Source organism: Stegastes partitus, unplaced genomic scaffold, assembly GCF_000690725.1.
Source record: "Stegastes partitus isolate 25-593 unplaced genomic scaffold, Stegastes_partitus-1.0.2 Scaffold83, whole genome shotgun sequence".
Lineage (NCBI taxonomy): Eukaryota > Metazoa > Chordata > Actinopteri > Pomacentridae > Stegastes > Stegastes partitus.
Window position 1 is genome coordinate 110,050 of NW_007577814.1, and position 26,986 is coordinate 137,035.

The following is a 26,986-nucleotide window of genomic DNA, read 5'->3' on the forward strand; positions in this document are numbered from 1 at the left end:
ATGAAGGGGGAAGAAATTGTTATGAGAAAGCAGAATAAACTGCAGTCAGTCCTTTATCGTGTTTCTCCCTCATAATCCCTTTTTAGGGAAAGTTTAAGACACAGAGGAGGGAAAAAAAAACATGTAGTGCACTGAGAAGCATGGATGTATTTTATTATGTGTGCAGACATGGTCAAAGGAGAGGCTGACAGTTTATAAAGGACATGCATAAATTGATCAGCTCCTTTGGCACAGGCGGATCTTTTATTCATGCATTTATTCTGACCATCAAAGGAATTGTAAATCAAGGCAAGAAACACAACAGCAGGAGGGTGTAGAATAAATGAATCTCTTAACCCCAACGAAAACATAACTCTGAAGATAAGAGGATAAATTCATTACAGATAATACGCTGCAATTTTGGCGCACATAAATGATGAGGCTTATACATCTCCTATACATATGTCCGGGCAGCACAAGATTACTTTAATGTGGGAGATAAAGTTAAACAAGCAGACAAAGTCAACGTCAGAAGCATCGTATCATAAAACACTTCAGCGGAGTAATTACCTCGTCGTCATGTGTCAGAGTTCCACAGTTCATACAAGAACCAACACTGTGTGGTAAGTAAATAAGAAAGACATCTCTACGTCCTCCCATTCCACACGACAACAAAGAGCTATTTCTAATTCATGTTTCACTTGAAAAAAATAAAAAATAAAGCACCTTTGGATTAACAACAGTAATAGCTTTCCAACTTTTATTTTCCATTTCCAACCCTCCTTCTTTCCAGTAAAGACTAACAGAGGTTAGGACCCTTGAGATCTTTCCCTCCCTTTCCTCCCCCACATCTCTGTCTGTCTCGCTGTCCGCCGCTCCCTCCCTGTCTACTCCTCTCGCAATCTAAGCTTTTATGTGCTGCACTAAATAGTCCTCCTTTTCTCCTGAATAATAGTGTCATGTATCTCTAATAATCAGATAAGGCTTTCATGGCAAGCAGAAGCACAAAGGGACTCTTCACTGAACAGATTTACTGCTGCACCTGTGGGTTAAAACTGACACGGAGAAGATCCAACCAAACTCTAATCTATCATTTATACCCATAAAATGAGTATTATTCGTGGCAACTTGCTGGATTTCAAGCTTTTGGTTGATGCCAAACACATATTGCATTTCAGGGGGCCGTAGGGAGTGTTAATAGTCATTTCCATTAACACTTCTAAGTTACAAACATATACTGAAGTTATCTTTTGGATGAAATGTAGTCTTTTTTTTTCTCTTTGTAGATTACAGTGAAGTATGAAACAATGTAAACACGGGTTCTTTGGTATATTTACAATTCAAACAATGTCTAGCCATAAAAGCAACTAGCCATACCCACAGTTATGAAACACGCCAGCTGGCTGCATTTTGCTCATATGTTTTCAAACAGCTGGATACCTTTAGCAAATGTATCAAAGCTTTCAGCCAAACAGATGAAAAATTGTACTGGAGGCATGAAGCCAGGCTAATAATGTAGTGTTCAGCCAACAGACACTTTGGTAAGGCCAACATTTAACATTTCATCCAACAAAGAACAGGTTGTGAAGCAAGAAGAAACAACTGACCATAGAATGAACAGCATGGATGCCCTTCGCTGATGTGTGCGCTTTCTTGTCCTCTTTACAATACATACAAATGAATGTGTTATCAGGAACCTTCAGAATGACAATACAAAATGATCTGATGATGCAGTAATTCTTAACTTAAGCCACAGACAATGATGCATCATCCTGCTCCTCTGCAGTTGAGCAAGTTGTGCAATTATGCAACATTCATCATCTCACAGTGAACGTGAAAGAAATTGATGAGATGATGCTTGATCTCAAGCAAAGAGGTATCTATATTCCAGTAGATATTCATGCCACTCCCATCAATCAGCTGCATTCTTGCAAATATCTAGGTGTGCATACTAACTCCTGGCAGCTTCCATGTACAAGTTAAAAGTCTTTCCTCAAGGTTACACCACTGACTATACTTTGACAGGACAAACCTTACATTACATGGAATAGATAAAACACTCTTGTTCTGATTTTACCAGTCAAATCTAGAGAGAATAATCAGGTGCAGAATCCAGGCGCGGTGTGGTAACCTGTCAGTGGAAGGTGAAATCTAAGCTCAGCTGCGTGGTACAGACTGCTGACAGAACATTGCTCACTGCAGCCTCTATTTAAGACAACCTGTGCATAGAGAGGCACACAAAACAGTGAAGAAACCAACTCACATCCTCAACTCCGAATACCAGCTTCTGCCTTCTGGCAGAGAGAAACGTCAACTAAATCATTTTTGTTCCAGCCTCTGTCAGAATTTTAAACAATAGTAACTAGATGCTCAGCTGTCATAATGCATTAGCAATAGCACAACATGCACAGCAGAATGTGCAATATCCCGATTTCATTGTTGGGATTTTATTGTTTTTCAGAGCTAGGGTTACACTTTTGATTACATTTTAAAGGTTTCAGCTGTTAATATTTTATTGGTCCATTAGAAAACATATCACAGCTGCACACTAGTTGACATCTTTGTTCACCTTTGCCTTTTTCTGCTTATTCATATGTTAATTTATTTATATTTATTTGATCATTGACTGTATGAACTTCTGCACTTCAGTGAACTTTGACACTTTAACGCATTATTTGTGGGGAAATGCAAATAGGTTCTGCATGGCAGCAACTCCGAGGACAAGATAATTTTCTCAGAGGGGCAATCAGGTATATGTTGACTTTGATCTTGAGAGAAGAGGAAAAACACTTAATGAAGTTCACTGTATTAATCAACGACTTCCTCATGCTTGCAAACAAACAATTGACCCAATGAAGTTCACTGGTGTAACGATAGTCCGACAGAGCTTGATGAAGAAATGGCACTGGCTGCTGGGAAAAACATCACAATGCTTTCTTTCTTAAATGTTTTCAGGAAGTGCTACGGCTTACGTGACAAAATGTGCTGCAGCTGCAGATACGAGCTTTTTTTCCTAAAACCACAAAGAATAAATTAACTGTAGTACGTGTGTTTTGGTTCATTTGAGCAGTTGGTCCAAATACATTAGAGAAACGCTGCACTACAATGACTTACAGTACCAAATTATTCAATACTAGAGTAGTACAATAAAGGCAAGCTAAATTGGAAAATAAATAATATCAAATATCTAAAGAACTGTGCCCTCCATTTTGTTCATACTGACTCCACTAGTCGAGTGAGAGAAACAAAAACATGACAAAGAGATCCTGTTTTTGCAATTACTTCTTGAAAAGCAGACCATTGGACAGGAAATTAACAGTGGAGATTCCAGATAACTAAAGAAAGCAATGTTATGCAAGGACATGTCACCTTGCAAAATCCTGACATGTTTAAGGATTAGAAGAGTTGTTGGAGAGCAAGCAGTTGAAACCATTAACATTGACTTCCTTGGTGTTACTTCAACTCCAAGTCGACATAAAATGTAGTTGTTGAAACAGAACCAGTTGTAGCAAAGAGGATCCAGACAAGGCTGAGAACTTCAATTCAAGGCCTAAAGAAAGGTCAGGACACAGTAGATGAGGAGTGTTTTACTCATCAAGGCTTTGATATTCATTTGCTTCAGACAACTCAAAGAATTTTTGATAAGGCTCCCTCAAATTTGAGTTTAAACAACATGTCCTTGGTGGAACATTTCAGAGGTAAAGACTTGACTTCACAACTTCCACTTGAAAGTGTGATACAGTTTAAAACATTGTGGTATTTCTGTACTTTCATATCTTGTCATTTTTTGGCTGACACATACTGGCACTAATAGATAGAAGTATCTTGTTGATCAGACTTCATGATAAAAAATGAGCACCTCATTTCTTTGGTGTCCCCTGCTTATTGTCGGAGTGATGACACCGAACCATAATGCATTACACTAAGCATTCTTTGTCAAATGAATTTGATTACAGAAAGTCACACTCATGTTCTCAGGATTAAAAAAATGCATTTCCACGAGTCCAATTCCTGTTACCACTGACAATGGCTGGCAACTTTTTCCATTTACTCGAGCAATTCCTTGCCCTAAAGGAGGTCTGTTATTACCTCCAAATTGCTGTGACAGATTGAGAAACATAGCTTTGTGAAATGTCTGGAATCGTAATGCACTGGCAGAACTTTTTTGTAATCAAAGAATGTCAATACGCTGTGTAATAAAAGTGAATCCTACTGAAACATGCCCTATTGCTCGGCCCAGGCACAAGTCATAAAACTTTTTCTTTTTTTTTTCACAATAGCCATTTCTGCTTTCAATAACTTCAGCCAAATAAATGTGTTGGAAAGTCAATTGGCTTGAGTAACTGAAGTTAGTTATTAAATATTTAGTTGCGAAGGCTCTCAGTTTAACAAGAACATCACCTAATTACATGGGTGGCTGACTTTTAGTCTTGTGAAGGCCAGACTCTTCACTCTTGTACTACAGCTTTCTTTTCCGTCCTCCTTTTTCCCGATCCTTTTCTGTTCAGCTCACACGGCACCGATGAGGTAAAGGATGTGTGGTACAAGCTTTGTTTGTGAAAGCTGAGAACACCATGAAGATTACTTTCTCCAGGTACACAGGGAATTGCGTTGACACGGTCTTTGCTCTGTTAGTGAGCCAATACATACGGTCAGAGCACACACAGTACCAAAAACATGTGTGGTGTGGTCCTCTTCTCCAATAATTACCTCCTCAATGGCCACATCACCTCATCTCCCTGGGCTATTCCCTGCTCTCTTTGTGCCATCAACACTTTCACAACATTCAGAAAAACAGTGATACACCACAGTAAAGAAGCCAGAAACAAACGCTTTTCACTCCATACACTTCTGTCAAAACAAGACGGACTCGTGATGGAAGTCCTCAGGTTAAGAAGAACCATACCTGGTTCTGCAATGATCAGTTGGGGTTGTGAGAGGGTATCCAAGTGAAAAATCTATTTTTATGTTTCCACTTCAAAGTCATAAGATTAAATATTTTTCACAGAGAGGTCCTTGCTAAACAGTCCCATTGATTAAACTGTTCAAACCCTCCCTCCTTTCATTTATGATTGAGGAAATATCTTGCCTAAATGATTGTGCTACTAATTTTGAAAATACATAAGAATAGGAAATTCATCACTATACCAACAGTACAAAACTGAATACAAAGTGTTCCAAACTACACAAAAATAACTTCCTAAAGTAGGGATGCAAGTTTTAAACAATTTACTTAAACAGTCACAGCAAGCAAGCTGCAGTCTTCCAGATTAAATAACCAGTAACATTTTTAATCTCTTCACAGCAGTTTGATGTCAAAATAATCCTCATATCTAATCTATTGGATGCTCCGACTTCTTCACTGAAATGTGTCTGTGCTCAGAGCAGATGCCCTTCATTAATTTAGTGTTAATGCTGTTAGAAGCATGTAACGAGAATCCTTGCCTTATTGGTGGATAGACATTTAATCGATTAAATTATGAACAGCAATTAATCAATTAGCAATGAAGCATCCCGAACCTAAAGCAGAGTATATTGTCAAAACTTGCAAGACATAAAATATATATATATTCTCTTTTTTTAGCTCTTATTTCCATCTTCTACCACACCTCAACTTCCAGTGTTAGCACGAACATCTATGTCCGAAAACAAAGAGTCTGAAAGAAAGAGTGGACACACAAGACCAGCAGCCAAAGATAAAAGAGTTCTCTTGAAAGGAAGCATGAGAGAGTCTTCCAAACCAACAGCAGCACACAGCCTCCACCATACCAATCATCAGATTCCTGTTAGAAAGAAACAAAGAACCCCACTGTCTCTTCAGGAAAATAAGACGCAGACAAAACCAGTGGTGGCTGAACAGCACACATGGCTCAATTGGGAGAAGATTATGGTGTAAAACTGTAAAGGTGCTGTATGAACTAAAGCGCTGTTTGGATGGAAGAGAAGCAGAATGTGTTGGACATTACTGGACATAAGGAGGAGCTGATGGAGAATGATGATAGACAGTTTGGCTTTTGTATGGGTAAGCACTGTGAAGAGAGCCGTCAGAACCACTGGTGTAGGTGATTTCCCAACACACACACACCTCTGACTTATTCCCTACAGACTGGATGAAACAGGTTGGACATCACTACAGACAGAGGCTTTGTATGCACAACGCCACACACAGCTCAGTCTACCTGCAGAGCACCTGAGCCTTTCATCAGCTCCACCTGCTGTGTGCGTTTGTGTGTGCGTGTGTGTGTGTGTGTGTGTGTGTGTGTGTGTGTGTGTGTGTGTGTGTGTGTGTGTGTGTGTGTGTGTGTGTTGCATGAGTGAGCAAGTGAAAGAGATAGCAGAGAGCCAACACATTGGATTATTTAATTGCCTGACAGCTTGTAACACACTTTCCTTTGGTCCATCTTAAAATTAGATAAGGTCAGTTAAAAAATAATGAAATACTAAAAATCCTGCATCTGACTACGGCAAAATGAGAAAACCAAGTTGACAAAAACAATTTTATCCCAAAACTAAAGCTTCATTTTTTGAGAGGTATTGTATTGAAGCCACAGGAAAGGACACACAGTTCCCAAACAATTGAAATGGATGAGTGCACCAGACCCATAACTACAGGCTGAAATGCCATTGGATAGGACTGGATAACAACCCAACATCTGCTGGCATTCAAACGTCAAGGTCGGATAAGTTGGAGCAATCCCAATAATTTTTGTAAACAATGTTTTTCTCGTCAATCAAATTTGATGACCAGCATTATCAAACAGATAGTTAGCCTGACTAAGCTCAAGATTTTTTTTCTTGCCAATAAACCATCTCCCCTAAAACTATTGGTCAAAGGAAGACTTTAGGCAAAGGGATGAAAGGAAGGTCGACATGATGGGGGAGGGGGCAAAAGTGAGGGGCAAGGGCAGTCCATGTTTAACAGAGCAGTCAACCTCCTGCAAAAATGAACTGAGCTGGAAGAGCCCAATTAGTCTAGACAAAGACTGATACAAAGAGGGTCTGGTATGGCTGGCATGCAAATGCACGCACATAAACACACATATCTTAACAAGGAATGTGGGAATAATGTCGTGCTGATGTATCTGGTCCTGTGTGAGTGGGCTGTAGGTCTCTGCTCTCAGTAAATACTGGGAAGCCGGCATCAGTCAGTGCTGCTACACTGGCAACCCACAGAAGGCAACAATCTTCACAACAGAACACAGACCACCCACACACCCACGCCTGGCTAAACCTCGTTAGCAAACATTTGTCCAGACTCCCTGAGATGTTTGAAAAAGTTTTATCAGTCAGATGCAGCATGAACGCTATAGCAAACTAGAAAATTCTGTAAAATGCAGCACACGGCCCAACACTGAGGTGAACTTACTAACCTCTTCAGTGGTTTTATATCTCTGCTAAAATCAAAATGATACAACACAAAAGTCCTTGGTTATGTACTTTCTTACCCTAAATAGTTATTAAAAGTTTAGTAATTTAGCAGTTTCTGTTTTTTTAAAGAATCTTTTACATTTGCAGTACAATTAAATAATTCAAATTGATTTATGCAAGTGTGGCTATGTCCAAAAGTCATGTCACTGTGTTTGCTTTTTCCCATAAGGGAAAATCCAGTATACAACTCACAACTAATATACATGGGTACTGTGAATCAATAATATGATGTGCAAAGTTAAGAAGACTTCTCTGGATCTAATCTTTATTATTTTTTATATAACTTTTTGGAGTTTCTTAATTTTAGCTAAATCGCCCACAAACATGAAATCTGTTTCACGGTGCAGTCTGTTAACACCTCCGAGAACCTTATAAATATGTATCCGTGGTCCTTCATTTGTTTTTCCGTCTGGACTTGTAAGGTTGGAGGAACCTTGGCAAACACAACCACAACCACAAATTTATGTATATGAATACAGAATGTTAGACTTGTGTTTCTGGATGAAGTATGCAAGGTCATAACTGATCTGACTTACTGATTAGTTTAAGCAGCTTAATATACCAGTGAGGTACACAAACTGCTTGCCCATCCATCTCACCAGCCAATCAATAATCACGACGACACTGATGATGAATGAAGTTAAATTGAAAGCAAATGCAATACACCAACTGGTGTGGTAAGTTTGGAATATTTATTCTAAATGTGCTTCGAAAAAAATATTGATACGGGGCTCCGTGTCTGACAGAAAACAAGAGATTTTTGTCCCACAACAATGAGGGCTCATCTATTCACACATTAGTGAAAGAAAAAGAGGAGCGAGAGTAATATATACAGTTGTCATAATCTCCAATAAAAGGTATTTAAATTAAATAATCCCTATTTATCATATCACTCCGTAAATCCTTTCTGCATTACGGTATTTAATTTGATCAGGTGTGATGAAAAAGAATCTCAAAAATAAACAGCACAAAAAGAAATGCATTCTAATAAAGATAACGACACGAGGTTCTCGTCACGTCACATGCAGAAGATTGCCTACACATAAAACTGAACATATAAACCAACCCACAATGCAACATGCCTGCATAAACACATAACACATGAATACACCCATAATCACGGATGCCTACATGCTTCCCACATGGAAATGCATGTATTAACATAAAGCACCAATGTTGTCAAATGGACAAAGCATGTGTTAAATGGGTGTAGGATGATTGCTTTCAACGACCCAGCAAAGTTAGATGGTGGAAATCAAATGAATGGTATTCCCTAATATGATTTTGAAAACCAACAGATGGCTTCTCATTTCCTTCGCTAAATCCCCCAAAGCTGCCAAACTGTAGTAGTTATATACACAAACACACACACACTCACACATACAGACACACACAGACACATGGGCAAAAAGGTACGGAAAATTAAGCAGGAAGGAAGGAAGGAAGGAAGGAAGGAAGGAAGGAAGGAAGGAAGGAAGACTGAAAAACAAATCATGTAGGCTAATAGGCTACCTTCGGTGAACCTTCACAGAGTCTTATCTAGCTCAACTGGCCTCACATCTCTCCTGCCAAACATTCTGTGGGCGGTCCAGTGTTTCGGCCCTAAGGTTCAGCCACGGAGGCACCGCGTGAAGCCCAGTGATCAAAGAGAAAGCTCACTAACCAACTTGGACCGTGTTGAGCTTCTGGCATCGCTCCAGCACGCTCCTATGTCATCAAGACCCCTGATGTTGTTGCAAAAGCGTTAACATATGTTTCTGTGTGCAGTCGAGCCGCTCTGTGTGAATTGTGTATGTGTGTAAGATCAAAGACGTCTTGGAAATTTCAGCACAAAACAGGCCAGGGTGGGGTGTTTAGTTTTGAACTATATTTGACAAAGCAAGTCAAATATGATAAATGTAAGTTTGTAACAAAGAAAAAAAAAATTTAATGTAAAACACGCAGAGCATTTACATCCGTTAGACCGACACTCATTTGCTTCCCCTGCTCCATAACAAAAGGAAGCTAAAATTGCTCTTATTTGCTTATAGTTTAAACTGGATAGTAATTATACCTAAAGGCTTTTCTCCACTGTTGTTCATGCAAAACTAGAAAAGAAATTATGAGATGGAAAGGAGGTAATGCAGCCTGACTCCACACTGAATAATGTCTGCCATAATCAGAAAATGAGTTTAAAAATTTGCTTAGTTACGCTTTAAATTCAAATCCTATAATCTTGGGAATGTGTGTTGTCACCACTATCATACCTTATTCACTTCAAAACAGACTAAATCCAGACTCTTATTGAAACCTACCAGGCTGCCTGCAGAAAGTGTACAAAACACACCAGTTCTGCTGCACTACACAAAGTGATTAGGACATGAACTCAGCCAAAAAAATCTAGTAGTTCTTCATCTTCAAGTCAGCTTAGACACCTCTGATCTCAAGGCCTCTTCCAATGGAAATCAGTTTATTGCTACAGGGAATTAAGGAATTTCATTGGTCTGCTTTGCTAACATAAGACTGATTTCCAAGCTCTTACTGTGAAGCCAAACAACAGTTAGCTAAGTGAGCAGAACCACTCTTGTTTTCCTGGAGCCACATGTAATTCTGAAACAAGAAGCACTGCTCTCCAAGTGGCAGCTGTCCAGGCTTTTTTGTTCCACTGATAAATGTAGCTCTCTAACTAAGACAAACAGCCAAGTGTTCCAACTAAGAGACAAGTCAAATACCCAGACTCACCCACACTGAAACGACAGCTCAGACCGAATACTGTGGTTACAAGGTCGTCTGCATAACATCCATATTACACGCCTGCGAAAGCAGCGATTTATTCCAAACAAATAAGAAACTGACTATTTACGAACTGTAATGAAGCAGTGATGTTGTTCTCATTCGTATTAGGTGAAAATAGCTCGCTTTTTTCCCTCATACTCGGCCGCGTCTCATGACAGCGCTACAGTATTTGATCCTGGAATTAGAGCAGCAGTGACAGGCTGGTGTTTCATCCTGGCACCCCACTCATCTTGAGAGTGAAGCGCCTGTGGTTGTCTCTACAGTGCAGCTCCTCGTACTGTAGGCTTCCTCTCGCCGTGACATGCAACAGATTACATAACTCTGCCACTGCATGGCCCTGAGGCTTCAACTATCTGCTACTGTAGCCATGAGACTGTCAGTGACCCCCATCCCCCAAACGTATACACACACACACACACACACACACAGAGCGCTTTCACATAGTTACACACTCAAAGTCACACAAGTCGCCTTGTATCTCGAGAGCTCTGGGAGGCGTGCGCTGGCTGGTATCAAACCTATTGTTGGACTATGTACTCCATGCACAGGAACACACACATAAGACTCAGAACAATGCTTTGCTGGCTTAAAGAAATGCCACATGACTAAGTGAACTACACAACAGTGCTTGCCTTCACTACTGAGGCAGTTTCAGAACATTCTGAAACATTCTGTCCTTCATATATAGAAGATATCAAAACGGCAACAGGATGCAAAATGCTTCTTCTTTAGAAATGACTCAAGAAGGCTTTCAATACAAAGATGAAACAGCCTGATGTCTCTGCTCAAAATAAGGAAAGATGGCTGTGAATGAATGGCAGTTAGTCTTCTCAGTCCTACGTAAAAAAAAAAAAAAGTAAGAAAAAAAAAGAAAATAGAGCCTTGACGCCTACATTCATCCTCTGTGGACCATTACAGAAAACACACCTATTCAGCTGGGTTATATAAAAAGTAAATGAAGTGAGAATGCAACATCCCACAGTCCTTTTACTCGCACACTACAACATTAAGCCTCTTCATCTTTACAGCAAGGTTGGAGTCACTGACTGTATCACATCTCCATAAAAGTAAATCTCTATAAATCCACTGATAGAAACTTTAAGGCAGTTTAAATTCACTCCCCCCCGACGTGTCAGCAGGGATTTAAGACTGACCCGACTTACATCAGCTTGTCTTTCTGTCCTGAAACACACACAGTCATTCAGTGAATGAGATTGAGCAGTCCCACTGAGGCTGTCTAAGGGATACATGTTTAGGTACTTATTATAATTATTACTAATGTTGTGTTGGTGTTGTGTTGTTGGTGCTAGTACAACAATTTCCCAGAGGTTCATACCAAAGGGATCAATAAAGTTGTATCTATCTATCTATCTATCTATCTATCTATCTAGCTGTACTACTACGACAATCAAAGATAAATACATCATTTTCCTTTATTTTTCCATTTAATGTAGGTCAACTGTTATTTATTAACTACATGACTGAAAGGCAACAGGCACCAGTTAGTTTATTAATGCATTACTTGACTGCCTTTAGATTATCTGTCAGAGAGCATTTCAGTTGGCATTTTTTTTTCAGTGTGAAGTTGGGGAATGAAGGGACTGAGAGATATGGGGAAAGACCCCTAGCAGGGCCTGGCAATTTGGCAAAAATATCTATTTGTGATTTTTCTGACATATACTGCAATTTGATTTGTGATTTAATTTTTCAAAGTCAAGCTTCAGTTCACAGTTCTTTCACTGTGCAATAGGTTTAAAACATGTGATGGAGCTTTACCACATGACATACCACAAGTGTGACTGTCACACACGGAGCACAGCAGGAATTTGCGCTGACAACTCTGGATCAGACAAACATACGGTGGCTATGCAAGTCTAAACCACGCAGTATACATTGATCAAGAGCAAGCATGGGAAAAAAAAATTACGTTTCCATTTTCTCAGTTTAAATGAAACTCAATTGCAGCATTAGTCTCATTACTTAATAGCAACAATTCCTAGATGCTAAACAGCAACCTTTGCAATTTGCTAATTGCATTGTTTAACATTATTTTAATTTGAAACGATCACTTGTTCAGCCCCTAGTCCTGAACCAGACTCAAAATTATTTATCAAACAAAAAAGGCCAACAGTTGATGCAAATGGGAAACACCTGAAGACAAAAGGCATTTCTTAAGATAAAGCTCTAGTACAGTGGATATGGCGTCTTGCCTAAAGACACATCAGCAGAGTCCTCTATGCTCACATATAGATGCTCTCCACCTGTTGATTACAACAACATTCAAAACAACGTTGAAGATGGGATTAAAATATTTCTGTTCTTTATGGTAAGAGTCAAAGGTTTGAAAAAGTCCCTGTAGATTCCCTAATTTTGCAATTTTTCAACACAGCTGCAAGGAGCCAAACTGGCAGCTTCCACTAGCGACTAATAACTAATCCATCCATCCATCCATTATCTATACACCACTTAATCCTCACTATAACTAATCCATCCACAAAATGTCAGATATTTTGCTGTAATTAACTTATTTTTTTTAAATCAAGCACGCTATAAGATGACTTAATAATTTTGGTGATGCCAGACTAAGCAGTCACGGCATGCGATGATTTTATTATTTTTCAGAGCAGCAAAGCTCAAATGGGACACAGAGGTGAAGGCTGCTGCTGGAGACGTGATGAGACCGGCATTACAAGAAGTGAATATCAAGCAAAACTCATTTCCACATGAAAGGAAAAATGATTCATAATGACCCCTTTGGAAAAACAGTGTCCGCTCTCTAAAACTTGTCATTAATTTGTGACTTGCATTGACACAATGGGCTTTTATGTGCATGTACCTGACAGTGTAAACACAGAGGCTCACTGTTTAGTAGCTGCGACTACTGCAAGGCAACCTTGAATTTGAATCCAACATCGACAGAGCTTTAGCAGCCTTTGTGCTGTACTGATATACTCTAAAATCGCCCTCACCACCGTTAAGTACCTATGAACTCTTGCAATATCATGCAATTTGCTGACGTTAAAGCAGAGTTTAATTTTTACGTAAAAGCTGCAGGATTCACAAATGTCGTTGATCTTTATAAGCAGTTCTTCTACATCAGTAGGCTCTCGCTGTTCTTCTCATGGATGCATGGCTAATTTAATTAACAAGCAATATATCAGTCAATGTTCCAACAGCAATGAATTAATAAATAAAAATGACTGAAAGCGCAATTTCTAGTGAAACAATTATTCAATTTCAGCTTAAATCTAATCTATTTTAAAAAGGATTGACCTAAAGCCCAGCACTAAATTGATTTAGCGTGGCAGAGGAAACGTAAACATGCTCATCAGTGTGAACATTAGAGGGGGAATTAAGGGAGACGTGTTGAAATGTGACTTTGGTTTGCAGGAGCACAACTGACACAAACATGTGCGCACAAATAGACAAACACATTAAATCCAATTAAACAAAAAAAAAAGAAAACTGAGGATTTCATTTGTTCTAACCTGAGAGGCAGATGAAGGTCATGTAATCTCCCTGACCACCAGTGGCCAGGAAAGGGATCTTTTTCTTGGTCCTCCGTTTCACCTGCACGGCAGCAAGCATCTTCTCATCGTGGGGTATGAAGACCTCCTTGTTGATGGCTGACTTGACGCTCATTGCTGAATCAGGCAGGCGTAAACAGCTCGCAAACAGTTAAAGTGGAGAGGTCCAACGTTCACTGAAGAGGAGATGAGAGAAAAAAACAGCACATGAAATTAGATTCAGAGAAACTGGCCAAGCAAAAACAGTGTGAAAACTGAGAGCAGATAAAACACCATGACCCTAATTATAAAGTTATATGTACTGGTGGTATGTCTAAAACAGCGATGAGTTAAATGCTTAGCGAAGTAAAACTATGCAATTATCAGAGGATGGGCTGAAAACCTGACAAAATCTTCTTCTTTTTTTCTGACTTTTGTTATCATGAGACAAGCAGGAGAAGTCATCATGTCATGGAAGAGTTAAAATTGTACAACAAGTGTCTTTTTCTAGTTCCACAACTTCCGCCTTGGGCCAATCGCTACCCTCCGTCTCCAGCAGACACACACCCACACAACCAATCTGAATTCATACACGCTCTGCTGCTCACAGTGTATAGCACGTTAAAGTAATGACACGGGGAGCAAACGCTTCCAAAACAGAGAGGAGCTGCATCTCTCTGTTCTGCAGCCAGTCTCCACATTCCATATCTCTAAATGTTTTGCCAATGTTCTCCTTGGAAGCACTGCCACTCACAGAGATGAAATGACTTGAGCTGAGGCTGTTAACAGTAGTGGTAAGTCTCACTGATACAGAGCAGCAATTGTGTTTCTATTATTACAAGCCAACGTCTGCTAGGGAATTTATTTCTTGGACACTGGGAATATAACACGAGAGTACACAGCAGCATGTCTGATGGTGTCAGGGAAAACTGTGCTTACTTGGCCTATCTGTCCTCAAGTGCAGGATACAGTCATAAAGAAGGGGGTTAATTAGGTCCAAACGCCCTCATGAGAACTATGGAACGTAATCATTTTCCCAGCCACACACATTCATTTGAGACGGCTCACAACAACATACCGCACAGGCCACCGTGCCGCTGATGAACCAATCTGTCAGTCTCAACCAGTGAATGAATTACTCTACTGCAAGGCCAAGCAAGGCAGACTGCAAAACAATGTCTTCATCAAACTGACTTGCTAATAAACAACTGCCCACAAACACTCAGCTGTTGTCCAACAGTGCAGCACGCTTCAAAATGAGTGCTCAGCAGCTGAACAGAAGCAAACAGCATCTAAGTTTCATTGAAACTAGCCCAAAACCTGCAGGGGCACAAAGTTTAGACGGCAATAAAAGGTGCACAAGCCAACTTCCCCAACCCCAAACGTAGTGGCTGAAAGGCTCCTATTGTTGACTGGTGGTCATTGTTAAAATAGGATTACGTCAGGCCAGAAGGAACACTTCAACAGCAGCACAACATAAAAGCTTTGGACACAATAGCATTGTTAGAATATAATGCAATCTAATAAGTAGTCTTGCAGAAAGAAGTACGTCCATAAAGCTATTATTGTTGAGTGTGTTAGCTCCATGGTAATTTACTCAGACAGCATTTAGTAGTGATTTCTCATTGAATTGCATTACAGGAGTACAGGTGCTCTACAAAGTGGCATGAAGCATCGGCTCTGATACAGGAATTCATAGAAATGTAACAGATTTCACAAAAATATAACATATTTTAAGACCACTATATTACACTGTATTAAATTGCACATCTCCTACGACAAATGCACTCAGACATATGAAACGCTCACTGCATTAGGACAAACGAGGGATTTAAATTTCTCACATAAGTGCATGTGATATTACAACACATAGCTATCACTATGTACTCAGAATTAAATTCCAGTGTAACTTAGATGTAGATATACTATTTTCATTTGAGAAAATTATCAAGAATACTGCAAGTAGCACAAGTTTTATTCAGCAGTTGCATATTTACAAACTTTTTTTTTTTGTAATTGTTTATGTATGAGGGCTGCCGGCTTCCTCCCACAGTCCAGAAACATGTTGAGGTTAATTGGTGATTCTAAATTGTCCGTAGGTGTGAATGTGAGTGTGCTTGGTTGTCTGTCTCTAAGTGTAGCCCTGTGATAGACTGGTTACCTGTCCAGGGTGTCCCCTGCCTTCACCCAATATCAGCTGGGACAGACTCCAGCCCCCCACGACCCTAGTGAGGATTAAGTAGTGGATGGATGGATGGATGGATGGATGGATGGATGAGACAGTTACAGCTCTGTTGAATATTTTGTCCATCTATCCATCTTGCTCTCTGCTCTTTCAGCAATGCAAGCTTTCACAGTAAACAAAACCCCAAGCCAAGATTTTGTGAAGAGTAATTACAAAGCTAATAAATATGACTTTCTTTGGAATTTAAAAGACGTCCAACATCCAAACTTCGGTTAAGAAAGAGACGTTAAGTTTCCTATAAAAATAAGCACAGAGCTGTGTTGCCTTCAACTCTGTCAAAATGGGAACAGCTCTTTCAACTGGGGCCTTTAAAGAAAGGCATGCACCATGCAAAACTGGGTTTGAGCTGTATGTGCAGGTCACACTGAGCTTATTCCAGGACTCAAAGACCTGCACTGTGCCAATCCAACCTCAAAGTGCACAAACAGCACAGCGCTGAAAAGACTTGGGCAGCGTGTCCTGAGAAATTTACAAGCGTCCTCAAGATTCTGAGGTAAGCTCTGAATTTTTAACTTTGTATTTATGAGTTTACCTAAATGGCAGTTAAACATCTGAGTACATAAAAGCTATTTGTATTCAATCTGAAGACAACAAAGATTTTTTGTTTTTTTGTTTTTTTTTCTTGATGAGGGTAAATATAAATGTACAAACAGATTCTTTTCCAACAACCATCCAGGACATAATACAACTGTATTCATACTCATTTATATTTAGACAGTAACTGCACCAAATGAGGACACTCTTGCCCTAACTGCTGTCTTACATTCCATTCTCACTTAAACAGATATACTAAAGAATACAAAACCAGAAAATCAAGGTTAACTGCTGAGAAGTCACTGGTCTTGTTGCTGTCTGGTGGCAATTCAACACAGCGAAGTTCCTCTCTGTGGAAGCCCTAATCCGTAGCTTCTCTAACTCTTCCACACCATCCTCCAGCTAAGAGGGAAGGCTGCCCACATCTCCCCTCAAGCTGTCACCAGCGCATATCCCCCCTCAGGTGGCCCGCTGAAGCATGAAGGGAGGGAGGGATAAGGAGATGGGGGATGCGAGGAAAAAAACAAGAGGTAGGATAGGAGGAAGAGGCAGACAGGAGCCTCCAGGCAGTGAAATGTAGCCAGCTCCAGTGTACAGCTTGTGGTTTGACTTTGAGTGGTCGTATACAATGCTCACAGCGCAGGGCTGAGCAGCTGTAGCCAAGGAGCTGCTGTAGCAGTGAAAACAACGCACATATATTTAACGGCTGCTTATCACCCCATTTTCAAGCATACCCCCTTTCGAAAACACTTCATTAACTGTGGCTGTGTATTGCCAGGCAGTCAAAGGAGCAGCGCTGTTCCCTTGCTCCCTTTTGCCTCATGCGGTAATGTGAAATGTGTTCAGTCAGTGCTCACCGCTATCCTGGGACCTCAGTGGAGAGGGGTCTTTGAGTTAGCCTGCACAGCCACTTCTTTAAGCATCAATGCAGTTCCCAGCCGGTGCATAGAAGCAAATGGGAATCTGCCACAGAAGCAGCAGGAGCAGAGGAAATGGGTCCAAAAGACAGGCAGATGATGTGGGCCTTAACATACTGAAATGAAGGTGTGTCTTTAATTTCCTTTGGAGAGACATCAAGCTCAAAGCCAAACCAACAGTTGGCACGGGGTTAAACAAGACCATCTGTAATCCATCTGTTACCAAAAATATTTACTATGCTGTTGGTGTAATTAAAAGTCTGGTAGCTGTTGCATCAATTACTTAGCAAGCCATTAGAAATAAGTCATAGATATAAAGTAGTGAGCTACAGCATACTGTGGATGTAAAATTGTGAGCTAACACAGACTAAAGGACAAGGGAAATTATAGATTTTAAATGTGCTTGCACTTGTCTGACCTTTTTGAGGAGCAATTATTTTGGACAATGAGAACACTTTTAGAAAGTGAGGGTAGTTTGAGTAGTCCTATTTTTTTTAGGACTGTGATTGTTGTGACTTGGTTGCAGGATTAGGGTGAGATATAAGTTCAGTTTAAGGTAAGGGCTAGGCATGAGAATGTGTGTGTGTGTGTGTGTGTGTGTGTGTGTGTGTGTGTGTGTGTGTGTGTGTGTGTGTGTGTGTGTGCGTGCCTGAGAAAAAGCATGATAAGCATGGGAAAACACATTTTTGTGTCTTATCTGTATTCCTAAGAGAACAACCACCGCTGAGTGGGAATTAGAAGTTCTCCTTAACTCAGTGTATTTAAGATTTCCCTTTTAGACTCTGGCAGCTTCAGCCTAACCTTTGTGTGTTTATACTTTGCTGTTGGATATCTGTACATAGACAGCACTGCAGAACCAAGCACAAACAAGACTTTAGGTCTCTGAAAAATGCTAAGAAAACTGTCTGTTAAAAAACTGAGCAGTTAACTTGTTTTGGGAAAATTGCTACAGTCCACACTGAGATTGTAACAATAATATTTGACTAAATCCTTAAAAAACATTTTAAATATTGTGGTGCAATAGGCAGAAATGCCCAGCAGGTAGCAACACCCAACTTGTACCATCTCATAGTTTAACAGTGTTTCTTATGAGGCCCATGTGCCATATTGGAGCGACGGTGACGACTGCATTCTTGAAATAAGCACGTTCAGTAAACATACAGCTGCACTGCACTGGTGTGTCAACAAGCAGTTTTTCCATTTTTTTTCTTCCTCGTAAGGCAATAACAAGAAAAGGAATGACAGTCAGTCTACCAACAACAGAAAACAAGAGCAAAGGAATAGATATCACTTGTAAAAAGGGGTGTGGACTAAACCTTAGAATCAGTATGGCTTACAAAAGAAGTACATCACAAATTATAGAACATAATGATCTGGCAAGATAACCAACAAAATAAATAATAAATCTTCCTCTAGAAGCTATTCAGCTACTCCTCCCACACACATTTGACTGGCTTTGGAAACTTTCAAAGACAAAATAGTTTCTTTCATTCCATACCGCACTCAAAGACGCATGAAAGAAATAAAACACTTCGCCTCATCTACTGCCTCTCATGCATGTCTTTCATATTGACTCATTGCTCTGTACAAGGCCTTGATTTTACAGAGAAAAAAAACTCCAACAGTGCACCCATCTTCATAGATTAAATCTTTAGAGAGTGATGTCATTCAACAGTGTCACTGTGAGTGAGCAGCATCCAACATCGCCACATGAACAGATGGTGAATGTTACCTCTCATAAAATAATTGAGAGATTACACTATCTACCCTGCTGTTATTGTGGTGTCAGCTCCAGGCTTGTGATGTCCCAAACTTCAATCTTACATGAGTGGAGCACCACATTACACATAACAGTAGAAACAGGGTTTTACATACACAGTAAAAACGTACAAGAATCCTGTTTGTTGGTAAGGTTTAATAATACTAAAAACTGTTATTATGTTATTCAGCTACACATTCCAGTTCATGCTGAGAAGAAGCTCTCTGGTATTTCACAGTACAGGACTTGAAGGTCAAACAACAAAGCCCAAAGGTTTGGCAGTATATCTACAGTTTAACACCTCAAAGCTGCACTTGGGGAGTCAAAGAAGCTCCTTATCTGTGGTAGCTTCACTTTGAAACTGGACTGTGAAATACCATGTCAAACTATTTCTAACCTTTTGTGATTACAAAGTCAAAAATCAGCACAATTTTAGGGAAGCTTATTCAAGCTGGTTAAGACTATAATCCAGATGAAATAGAACGCTAATTATTACATTTGAAATAATTAAATAAATTGATTACTTAAAAACATATGAACTGGCAGGCAGAAAATGTTGGACTTGCACATCAGAACACATAGTGCTGTAGTACCAGGCTGCGCCACCAGATGGAGCATCTTACTGTTTAGTGAGATAGAGTTACAGGTGTGTTTGCTGACCAGGTGTAAGGGAAGAAGAGTGCACCTCCCTGTTAAACTGCCAACTGTGGCAGTTATGATGAACTTGGCAGCATCACGTGGAGAAAAAGGTGTCTGGTGGCTCTCAACTGGAGCGGTATGAGGAATATTTTGATAGCAAACAGCTGTGATGAGATTAATGATGCTACAAGTTAATTATTGTGAAAGAGTGCATCTCATTTGCTGTATTTAACACTTTAGTGACCCGAGGAGACAGTTGTTCATTATTTCAATTGTGTTGTGTTTGAATTTTGATTGTTGTGAGTGAGGAGGTTTTCAGTATTTCTGTGTTCTAGAGCATTGGCGGGCACCATGACAAAGATTTCTGACGTGGTTAATGGCCCAATGAGCAGAGAATAAGCCCAAGTTTACTGGGGCAGCATTCTTGTAGCCCTGGGGCTAATGTAACTGGGACAATTCTGCCTTGAACATCAAATGTCTATGGGGAAAAATGTTTTTTCTTATAAACATATGGAAAATGTCCATTGTGTTTCACACATTTCACATATTAATCAGTGATCGTTAATGTAGCTGACAACTGGGTAAGAAAATTATTTGAAATTTTCATCAATAATCACAGTCAAATCATGTCGGCTCATGAACACAGTCTGTCTGCCGTCTTTAACTTCCAGATCTCTTTAAATGTGTTTGATTTAGTCAAATGTACTTTACTTAATAAATAAGTTAAGCATGTACGTACAGGAGGGTAAACTAGAACACTAAACAACATCACCAGACTTACAAGTTATCTCAAACTCATCCAACAGAAATGACAGCCAGTGCTGCAACTCAACTATGTTTTTTTCCAAATTCAGCATCTCGCACTCAGTTTTCTTTGCAAACTCTCAGATACATTGGATGCTGAGCTGCTCTCGCTCCCTGTGCATCACTTCAAAACAACTCAGGGGAAAAACAGTTACTTTTTCTCATTCATTTTGTTTTTGAGACAGCAGGGCGTCTGGATTCCTCACAACCAAATCTAAATGAAGAGCTGTTTCATGTATGACTTCAAGCCTGAACCACTGTGTTTATTGTGCGGATAACAACATCAGCAAGGCAAGAAATTACAGTACAGACATTCTAGTTTTCTCATAGTTGAAAAGTTTGTGCTCAGCAGAGGGATCAAACTGATTTTCAGAAAGTGAACAGAGAAATGCATGTCAACATCCATAATTGGCCATTCTGAGAGATGCTCCTCCTACGGAAATTTGTAGGCCACTTTGTTCTGGAGGGAGTATTACAGCAGTTTGCCTGAAATGCTCTGATGGGATCAGAACCATTCCTTGCCTCCAGATCCTTCTTATTATTTTATCATTCGTTTTTCACCCTGTCTCAGTTATTTATGTCTTTAATAGGAGTAGTGTATGTTTTTTCCTTAACAATATGCAAGGCAACCAGTGAACACCGTGGGACAAGAAGCAGATGACAACGTACACAAGAACAAACTGTGTATGGCCGACTGATGTCTAGTTGATGTTATGAAATAAGAGAAACCATACATCACAGAAACGAATAGCGCTCCATCAACGCAGCAAGCTGAGCAGGACCTTAGTCTTTTCACTCAAAAAGAAAAGATATGGAAAGAGACCCATCCATTTTCCGGGGTGACTCAGCTGTTAGTGAGGGTTATATAGTGCCAGGGAGGCATGGTCTAACGATGAATCAATGAATGATATGCCAGGCTCCCAAATGAGCTCATTCTTTATAGCGCAGCACCTTATAGCAATAAAACATTTGAGAGGGACTGGGTAAACAGCGAAAAGCAAACGTAGAGCACTTACCAATAGATGTCTCGAACACTGCAGGGATCATTACCACAATGACTCACTTATACACAGAGGCAACAGCACGAGGCATTAACAATACAAAACTGAATATACAATGGCCCTGTGGTAGTGTGCATAACCAAAACAGTGGATATAGTTGATGCAGTTAGAGCAACAATCTGAAAAAATTGTAAACACAAAAAGAAAAAAACAGTCTCATATCAGTGTTAATCAGCCTTGGTGCATGATTTTATCAAATTTCTTTTAAATATATTGCAAACAGAGGTGCTGGTGAACATCACGGCACAGGGCACAGTAATGCCTGTAATGCAGGGAATGTGACTACAGCTTCAGCGATTCAGATTTCTCAGGGACTCTAAATCTTCGTGTCATTTTGTCAGACACACTGAAAGGCTGGTTTTGTTCTCCTTCTCACTGTGTGATCTACTGAAGAAAGAACCATCTTTATGTCTTTATATGTCTGCCTCCAAGGATACGTTCTGTCTCGCAAGCGAACAAGCTGAGGTGGTGGCCACGGTTAGGGAGCCGGCTCAACAGTTTACATTATGGACACTGAAGTATGGGCGAATGTATGAGCTTATCTTTGATGGCATGCCGCCAGAGCAAATTAAAGCCTGAACTCCAGAATACGTAGAAGCAATATGTTAATGTAAGTGGGTTAGTTAAAGCCATTGGGAAGCACAGAGGTAGGATTAGGAGCCTCGGAGCTAATCTGAACCAAACGGCCTCCCAGGTCCCGACCTGTCAGAGAAACAGCGGCGGAGATGTGTCGGAATTGCTCTTCTGGGATTCTGGTGTTTAAATACAGCCAGCTTCTTGGTGAAGAGCCAGGCAAAGATTTTTTAAATGGATTAAAATCATTGATTGTCATCAAACCAAAACAAGCATGCTTTGCAAAAATGAGGACATTTTTGGCAAATGAATCGGGTTTTTTTTTCTTTTTTACAATAAATATCCTTTTGGCATTTGCTTGCTTTAGGTGTCTCTAAGTGACCTACAATGGCTCTAAACTATATTCCTTGGACTAAAGAGAAACACTAGATATTTGCTTTTAAAACCTGCTTTTCCACCTTTGTTGTACACATGCCACATCAAAAACAACAACTTGACTTGATGATGCTGAATGTTGTTGCATTAAGTGTTAACGCCACTGTCTCTGCTGAGGACTCATTAAGCTGTCAGCCACACATATGGCACATCAGGAAACAAAAACAACTGTTGCCTTAAAATGTAGACTACGTGAGGATAACACTTTGACACCAATCTAGTATTTTATGATCTCTAGCTGATGGTGTTTCGTTTTGAGCAAACAGCCTGATGACACAGTAGCACAGCAATCACCCAGTTGGACTCCACCCAAAACCCACTGACAGCAGTTCACTGGAATATCTGCACTTCCACAGAAAAACAACTTACTCTGCCGGACAATTTACAGCTAGAATTTAGTTTCCTTTACAACAACAACAACAACAGTGTGACAGGACGACGTTAGCTAACAAACAAAAACAAACAAACAAACAAGGAGGTGCGGCTCACCTATGAGAAAATGTCTGTTGTTTGTGAAGAAAATAACTTGAATTCAGTGGAAGCAGACACTTTAACAGGGAAATATTTCCAAAACATTTGATTAATAATAAGTAAGTTCGGCTAACGGTTAATTAGCTAGAGTCGCGCGCACGCTTGATTTCACCGCAAAGTGTTTGGACGGATTATAAATTAAAAACCTCCTCCTTCAGCAACTAAACTCGTCTTCTGAGCAACTATTTCTACATTTACAAAGTGACACGGACTCACCGAGTGTTATCCACGTGCGGCTCCACTAAAACTGTGTTATTCGTCTTCCAGCTGTCACACTTTGCTTCTTCCTCCAGCAGCTTCTTCTTCTTCTTCCTTATTGTCAGCTGTCCTCTCAAACCAAACCGGAGCATTTCGTGTTTAACATCGCGTCGACTTCACTTCACTGGTAGTTTTTTGGGTTTTTTTTTTCTTCTTCTCTCTCCTGCTGCCGGAGATCCAGTCCGTCTGGCTGCCTGTGTGAGTGTGGATGGAAACCAGTAGCAGGTTCCCAGACACACAGCGCAGCCCGCCAATCACGGACCGTGTCACAGCACCACGTAGCCCGCATGGTCTGGGAGTCTCCAGAGCCACAAACGAAGAAGAAGAAGAAGAAGAAGAAAAAATTCCCAAGGCGAGGTGGGAATTGTGGATGGATGTTTATAGCCTCCAGTGAAATCATAAAACACTTGAATGTAATCTGCCGTGGCGTTTCACTGGCAATTTCCAAACTCAAAAGCATTAAAGAGGCTCTTAGTGAGATGATTTAAGGTTGTTCCACTTTGGCAAAATTACACCTCCAGTACAGGATAATTCCAGGGATCTGTTGCCATGACTTAATGGAGTGCATGGTTGCAAGATGAAAGGAAAAATCAAATTCAGATGAACCTTTTAAGTTGCATACCTTATTTTCAGGAGTTGATCTAATAAAGATGGTAATTGCATCAACTCAATATTGTGTCTGATTAGAACTCAAATTTCTGCATTAGTTGATTTAAAAGCAATATTCAAATTAAGGTAACCTAATAAAACTGGCTTTCTAACAACATTTTTCTTCACCTTGAGTTCAGGATTTCATGTCCTGTCCCCTGTCTTAACATCCATCCACCCACACCATTGTTTGCACTATTTCTTATACTTATATGTACATTTTTGATTTTTTATTTTATTTCTATCTCGTATATGTGTACCTCTATTTAATGCTGCTACCAACAATGTGAATTTCTCCACTGTGAGATAAATAAAGGCATATCCTATCTTATCTTATCCATCCATCCATTGTCTATTCACCGCTTAATCCTCACTCGTGTCACAGGGGGGGCGTCTGGAGTCTATCCCAGCAGACTCAGGTAACCAGTCTATCGCAGGGCAACACTTAGAGACAGAGCACACTCACATTCACACCTACGGACAATTTAGAATCACCAATTAACCCCAACATGTGTTTGGACTATGAGGGGAAAGCTGGAGAACCCGGACAGAACCCACGTTGAATGGGGAGAACATGCAAGATCCACACATAAAGGTGCTAACCACTGAGCCACCCTGTCTTAACATGCCTCACAATTTTAGCTGGTTAAGACTGATAATTAGAAATATTTGTGATTTGGAGAGGAAAGGTGTAGTTTGTTGGTTTATTGTATTAGAAGTTGCCATAACTCGAAAAGAGTGATGCAAACTGCTGCGTTACTTTTTTCCTACATTATTTCTTAGTGGGTAAGAATAGAAAATAGTTGAAAGAATGTAAGAATATTAGATTGTAAGAATGTAAGATGTAATGTATATTGCTGATTCTTTCCACGACACTAGCACTGACATTTTAAGTGTCAAAGTATGACAGTACATGACACAGATGTGGACCTTTCCCAACGTGACACTAAAAAAATAGATTTTGCAATTTTGCCTGCTAGACTTACAGAGTGAGTTAAAGCTCTTACTAAACATTCTGATCAGTTCAATTCGATTCAGTTCAGTTCATCTCATGGCACTTTACATTAAAAAGTAAAGACCTTACCATAAGTATATCATAGAAAGAAAACCAAAAAATCCAAAGTTGTTCTTTAGGAAGGAAACACTCCCCCATAACTGAACAAACCTCTGACAGAACCAGGCTCGGGCAGGCCGGTCATCTGCTTTTATCAGTTGGGGTTGAGGTTAAAGGATAGCAGACAGAAATCAGCAACAACACATAAGAGAACACTAAACATTGGTGAGGCTGGTAACGTCAGAAAGCTCTGGGGATAGAGATACCAGCAGAGAGGACAAAACTACGGGAGTGAAAAGACAAGAAGTCAGTGGCATGCAATGGTGGCATTCCAGACATTATTATTATTATACTGGCAAAATATTTACTGACCTTTTCTATGACTCAAACTTTAAATATCTCTGATTACAGTTAGCTCCCGTCACAATAACTATGACAACATTCCCCGAGGTCACCATGAAAACATCGCTTTGAAACTTCAAATAAGACACACTGTCACAGCTCGCTTTGTAGCTCACATTGCAGTGACACTTTAAATTGTTACGGGGATATTTTAAGGTTATTGCTTAATGCTTTCATTTCTTTGTTTCTCTGAAATGGAACAACTCTGATTACAGTAAGCGTCCTGCACTATAATTTAGCCAACAGTAAGAGATCATTTACCCAACGACGCCATAAAGGATGAAGCAGCTTAAAGTCCCTCTCTGGTAATTCATTAAACCGCTAAAAACCCCATCTGTGTGTATTTAAATAGTCCATTTAGAAAGAAAAACTATCCCTTCTTGTCTTAAAACGGCTTAGATGCGGTTTTACGACGCTGCTTTCACTAGAATGTATAGATGGATGAAGTGTCCAGCTCTTTCTCCATCCACTTCTACTTGCTGCAGCTCAAGCACACCAGCTCCCCGACGTCTGCTCAGAAACTGCTGGCTGCACGGTTGCACATTGTAATGTTTGAGTAATTCTAAAAATACATGCTCAAACAGACGCTGATTCCAAAGAGGAATAAGGATACAGAACGCCACACCCTGCAATTTAGCAGGACTGGTTTGTTAGACCCGATTCTTTAGTCGGAAGCCCAAGAACAAGCCGGAGAAATCTTCAGTTCTCAGTTGTATAATTTGTTTGTTTCAGTCACAGGTAAAGTGAGGCAGCGCTGGAATTCAGAGGGACAGAGAGGAATCTCATGTCCAGCTGAACTGAGGTTTTTCGGCTCCAGGTTACAGATATCTTCTTGGGCTGGACCTGCCCCGAACATAGATAAGATTTGTACGCTACGGAGTTTAATTGGCCAGTTACCAACGGTGTGGACAGGCATAGCTCTTCTGCACTCTGTCCACGTCCTTGATATTTGGTAAGCAACATGTGTGGATGTTGTTGGTATGGCGTGTAGCTAAAGTAACAATCGTATCTGATAGAACAGAGTTTCTGCCGTCTCCAAGTGTGTGAACCGCTTCTCACCGGCCACATTATCTTCAAGGACGTGTGCTGTTCTCAGTAGGAAAATACGAAACAGAATCATAGGCTCAGTGCAAAATAAAATCGATACATACTTAATTCTAACAGGTTCCTGTCTACTGTCGCCTCACAGCAAGAAGGTTGCCGGTTCGCATCCCGGTGAGAACGCCGGAGATCTTTCTGCGTGGAGTCTCCATGTTCTCCCCGTGCAGCGTGGGTTCTCTCCGGGTTCTCTGGCTTCCTCCCACACAGTCCAGAAACATGCTGAGGTTAATTGGTGATTCTAAATTGTCCGTAGGTGTGAATGTGAGTGTGCTTGGTTGTCTGTCTCTAAGTGTAGCCCTGTGATAGACTGGTGACCTGTCCAGGTGAACCTGCCTTC

At 40.2% G+C, this 26,986-nt stretch overlaps 1 protein-coding gene across 1 annotated transcript in view; it reads right to left on the minus strand.

The window, feature by feature from the left end:
• stxbp6 (syntaxin binding protein 6 (amisyn)) overlaps positions 1–23,645 on the minus strand; it is a 62,014-nt gene extending 38,369 nt beyond the window's left edge. Inside the window, exons 1-2 of the mRNA XM_008276893.1 lie at positions 23,403–23,645; positions 13,671–13,885 (exon numbers count right to left, since the gene is read on the minus strand). Coding sequence (XP_008275115.1) covers positions 13,671–13,824 — 154 coding nt within the window. The 5' untranslated portion in view covers positions 13,825–13,885; positions 23,403–23,645. The remainder of the gene's footprint in view (positions 1–13,670; positions 13,886–23,402) is intronic.
• Between the last annotated feature and the right edge of the window lie 3,341 nt (positions 23,646–26,986).